The sequence below is a fragment of the Condylura cristata genome, unplaced genomic scaffold (genome assembly GCF_000260355.1).
Source record: "Condylura cristata isolate star-nosed mole 26May11 unplaced genomic scaffold, ConCri1.0 scaffold00019, whole genome shotgun sequence".
Classification (NCBI taxonomy): domain Eukaryota; kingdom Metazoa; phylum Chordata; class Mammalia; order Eulipotyphla; family Talpidae; genus Condylura; species Condylura cristata.
Genome location: NW_004567120.1, coordinates 41,810,751 through 41,815,302, shown reverse-complemented (window position 1 = coordinate 41,815,302; position 4,552 = coordinate 41,810,751). Strand labels below are relative to the sequence as shown.

Below are 4,552 nucleotides of genomic sequence, written 5' to 3'. Positions count from 1 at the left end.
TTCAGTCACCACACGTGTGTTTGTCTTGGTGGCACAGACCGAGGGCAGTGGCTCGGGGCTCGGGTGTGTTCCTAGGACCAGGCCATATCTCTCCACTCCTCCTCAGAGCTGTTGGTTCAGTCACCACACGTGTGTTTGTCTTGGTGGACTAGGTGAGCAGAAGCTTCACATTCGAAACCAGCTCATGTGCCCACATTCAGGGGCTTGTCCCCAGTTTGTTCTTAGTAGGGGTTCTCTGGAGCTTTACCTCCTTCTCAGCATGTGAGTTCTCAGCGAGTTTTGTCTCTCCCTGTTAGAGTACTCGTGCACTGTATCCTGTGCAACCTGTCCATACCGGTGTTGTGGCTGGACAGATTTGTACTTCTCCTGATGATCACAAGGTGCCCTTTGGCATAGCCATGGCAGCTTTCTCAAAATGGGTTCATCGCCCAGAGCACCTGGAAATTACTCAGCATTCCTGGGGTCACACAGGGAAGTCGCAATGGGGTGGGAGAGAGGGGACTTGTGTGCGTGCGCCCAGTCACCTAGGGCCCCATTTTCCCTGAGGTCGGGGCTGGGAGCCTGTGAGGCCACCGGGTTCACTCTTGGTAAATTTGAAACATAAATAAACATAACGCACAGGAAGAGGGAGAGCCAAGTAGCACAGTGGCCAGTGATTAGAATCCACCAAGCTCCATAAAAGAAAGGCCTTGGTGGGCAGCAGGGCGGCGTGCTGGCCGAGAGCGGCCCTCTGCCGGGAGGCCTCTGCCACCGGAGCTGAAGTCGGCCCTGCGTTCCCAAGCAGAGAACCCAGCTGCCAGGGCTGCACTGAGTTGGGGTGCTGCAGCCCTCTGAGATGTAGCGCGGGCGCACCTCTCTCCCCCTGCGCCAAGGTCCCCACACCATGGGGGACCCCTCTTCCACCGGCTTAAGCAGCACACCTGCCCTCACGTTACTCCCTGGGCCTTTACTTGGAAGTGAAATCTAATCTGGTGTGTGCCGCGCTAGCCTCTGTGCCCCCGCTCCAGTCTCGGCTTGGCCTCCTTTCCTACCCTGGGTGATGCCTGCTCTCCTGTGACCTCGACCCTTGTCACCGGCCAGCGTGAGAGCACGAGTGGCCTAGGGGTGACTTGGGGGGGGCGGCTGCAGGACAAGAGTAACCGGGGTTCCTCCTCGCGTGTTTTCTGTGCCACTTGTTAAGTCTGAGAAAGATACCAAAGAAGAAATCCTGAAGGCTTTCAAGCTGTTCGATGATGACGAAACTGGGAAGATCTCTTTCAAGAATCTGAAGCGCGTGGCCAAGGAGCTGGGCGAGAACCTCACGGACGAGGAGCTGCAGGTGAGCGGCGCGGGCTGCAGCACGTCCCCTCTGAGGCGTGCTTTTCCTGATGAGCAGGCTGCTGCCCGGGGAAGCAGGGCGCTCACCCTCTGCTGACTGCTGACCACTCCGTTTCCTTGTGGCTGTGTGGCCAGCTAGCGGCCTGGTGCCCACATGCACATGCGTGTGACCTGCCTGGCGCTGCGGTGGCAGGACCAGTCAGGCAGCACCCCCCTCCCGTGGCCACCGCAGCTTGGTTTCAAGTTGCTTCCCAGCTGCTCACCCCAGCCGGGCTATGTTGGTTACACTGCACCGTGAGCTGCGGCTTAGCCACACTCAGCTCTGATGATGGATGAAGCTAACTTGAGCCCTTGCTGCTGCACAGGAAATGATCGACGAGGCGGATCGTGATGGAGACGGAGAGGTGAGCGAGCAGGAGTTCCTGCGCATCATGAAGAAGACCAGCCTCTACTAGCCAGGCGCCGCCTTCTGCCGCGAGCCATGCGCCTGCGTGTCGAGCCTGCCGCTGTGTAAACCTGGCTTTGGGACACAAACTGTCCCCCACCAACCGCGCTGTGCAACTCCCACTGACCTCGATGTGTTTTAGGCCTGAGGAAGCGCTCGATGGTGGAGGCCCTCTGCTGAGGCCCGCACCCCGCGCCAGGAGCGCACACTAGAGTGCAGAAGAAGGCCTCAGGGCTTTCAGCCACCTGCTGCTTGCGTCACGTGGCTCACTCTGGCTCCACATCCCGTGTCGCGCGAGCACACAAGGCTTCTCAGATGAGCACGTGCCCCGTCGCCACAGGCTGGGCCCTCTTCATGCTTCCAGTCCCCCGACACCCGAGTGCAGTTTCCTTTTTATAAAGCCCGTGAATCGTTTCCCTTGCACTTGGTCGTGTCTTTGTGCCACTTGTTTCGTGTTGAAATAAAGTCTTTCTTACTTTGAGCGCGGCCTGCTGCGCCCTGTCCTGGACTGCCGTGTCGGGGCGGCGCGGCAGCTGCCGCCCGGGGTGGGGGGCCCTGGGACCCTCCTCTACTGCTGGGGATCGCATCTTGCCTGGGACCCTTTGGTTCCTAAAACCAGGGGCATTTCCTTGCCAGCTGAGCAGAGGAAGCCGTGAGAGGAGTTTGAGCAAAGGGTCAGGTCCAAAGAGTCCTCCCATGGCCCTTGGTGCTTGGGCCGCGCTGAGCAGGCGGCTGTGCTACAGCGGGCTGAGCCCAGCTCCGTGCCTGTGCCTGGACTGAGTGGCCTTGTTCAGGCCCCTCCTGGCCCTGCCTGGGATGCCCCGCGACAGAGGTCCTGGCACATGGCATTGAGGTGTCAGGGGTGGGGGGAAGACTGAGGGGAGTGGAGAACATGGCCAGAGCAGGGCAGGTACCTAACTTCTGGGGCATACAGTTGCCTGATAGAGTAAAACCAAATCAGACACATAGTGCAACTTGAATTTCAGGTCAACGATGACATTCTTAGTCTAACCAGACTACTTAGATTTTCTCCTGTTGATACATTTTGATCTGGGATTCAGCACCCCCTTGGACAGCCTGTGTCCTGGGGCAGCCCCATGCGGGGTCATGTCAAAGTGTGCCAGCCTGGGCCTCATCTGCACTGGCCTCCTGGAGGACTTGGGGCTTCCCAGGTGAGTCTCAGTGGAGGGAGAGCCCAGCGCAGCCGCAGACCTGGTTCTCACGGGCAAGCTACTGCAGGTGCCTCGGGAGCGCTGGCTGCGAGAGGCCAAGAGCCGCGCTGAGCATAGCGATCCAGGCAGAGCCGAGGGAAGGGCCTGGCCTCATGGTGTCCCAGAAGGGCGCGTTCAGAAATGACCCCTGTCACTTGCATTCCTGCAGAATGGTCAGCCCGGCTTTTTCAGGGCAAGTCTGTGAAGCTTTTGTGATGCCTGTCCCCAGGGTCATCGCAAGGTGCTGACCCGAGGTGACAGCATTTCCTGGGAGCGTAACTGCCGTCACACTGTTTTCTCCCAAGGCACACACATCCTTTTGAAAGACGTGCTCCCTGTTCACTGTCAGCTGTCACCCTGGGGACACTTTCATCTCATTGATGTTCTTGTCATGAAAGTCAGAGACCTCGGTGGATGGCAGGCAGAAGAGAGTGGCAAGTAGCATGCGACCCCATGAAGGCCAGCAGCGACAGGATGCAGCCAGGGGATGCAGCTCTCAGTGGAGGCATCTGAAGGAGGGGGCACCTGTCCTTACTGCCGGGGTGATGACCCACACTGGAGGGGCCTGAGGCCAGGGAAGCACACGCCCTCCTGCGGCCTCTCCTGCGCCCCTCACTCCCTGCCAGCTTTTGAATTCTTTGCTCACCCTCTCACATGCTGGCATGGAGGCCGCGAGCTCAAGGGGGTGATGCGCCCAGAGAACACTTGCTCGCCCGCCTGCAGAGACGCAAGCCGCGACGATTCCCGGCTCCGGCTCCGGCCAGAGCAGCCCCGCGCCTGTCTGAGCCCTCTGTGCCCTTGGGCTGGGTCCTACAGGAGCTGCTGTGGCCGGCGTGCTGCTCTCAGACTGCGCAGCAAAGAGCCATGTTCTGCATCGATCGCAGGTGTGAGGCAGCGACCCACCCCAGCCTGGCAGCTTGTGACATGGCAGACGCATTTGGTGACTCAGACCTCCATCGGCGGTCCCCAAACCCGCAGACATCACCATGGGAACTGGATTGATCTAGAAGTGGGCACAGCTCGCTCACTTTCCTCTGCTGACCGGAGTCTTCTCCTCCAAGCCCCCTGTTAGCCATGGCCCTTCCTCCTTTTCTTCCCAGAGCTGGGCCTGCGGGCCCCAGGACAGTCTCACTTCCTTTCTCCTGCTTACCTGGACACATGTCCCCCACACTCCCCCAGTGTCACTCCAGTCCGCCCTTCCTTGCCCCTCTCTGAAGCTGCCACATGATATGCCCTGGCCGCTCGCTGGCCCATCTGTCCCACGGGGACTCGCAGTACCAGCTTCCCAAGGCAGTGTCTCGCTCAGTCCCACCTGGTTCAATACTGACCCTCTTACTGCGCAGCCGTGGCCTCGGAGGTCCCACGCCTCAGTTTCCTCACCTAGGAACAGGTGGTCTTGTCTAAAGGAGCTAACAGAGGGGATGTTTAGGGCTCGTGGGCGGGCAAGGCGTGTGGAGAGCCAACCCGCCCCTCCTGCTCGCAGCAGGCGCCGCCCACTTCCTCAAATCCGGCTCTTATCTTCTTATGAACAGCAGCCCCTTCCTCCTTCCACAACGCTGCTTTCTGGGTGCTTCTGAGC

At 59.7% G+C, this 4,552-nt stretch overlaps 1 protein-coding gene across 1 annotated transcript in view; it reads left to right on the top strand.

Moving 5' to 3' along the window:
- CETN2 (centrin, EF-hand protein, 2) overlaps positions 1 to 2,243 on the top strand; it is a 5,747-nt gene extending 3,504 nt beyond the window's left edge. Inside the window, exons 4-5 of the mRNA XM_004685984.2 lie at positions 1,181 to 1,318; positions 1,683 to 2,243. Coding sequence (XP_004686041.2) covers positions 1,181 to 1,318; positions 1,683 to 1,772 — 228 coding nt within the window. The 3' untranslated portion in view covers positions 1,773 to 2,243. The remainder of the gene's footprint in view (positions 1 to 1,180; positions 1,319 to 1,682) is intronic.
- Positions 2,244 to 4,552: the final 2,309 nt, after the last annotated feature.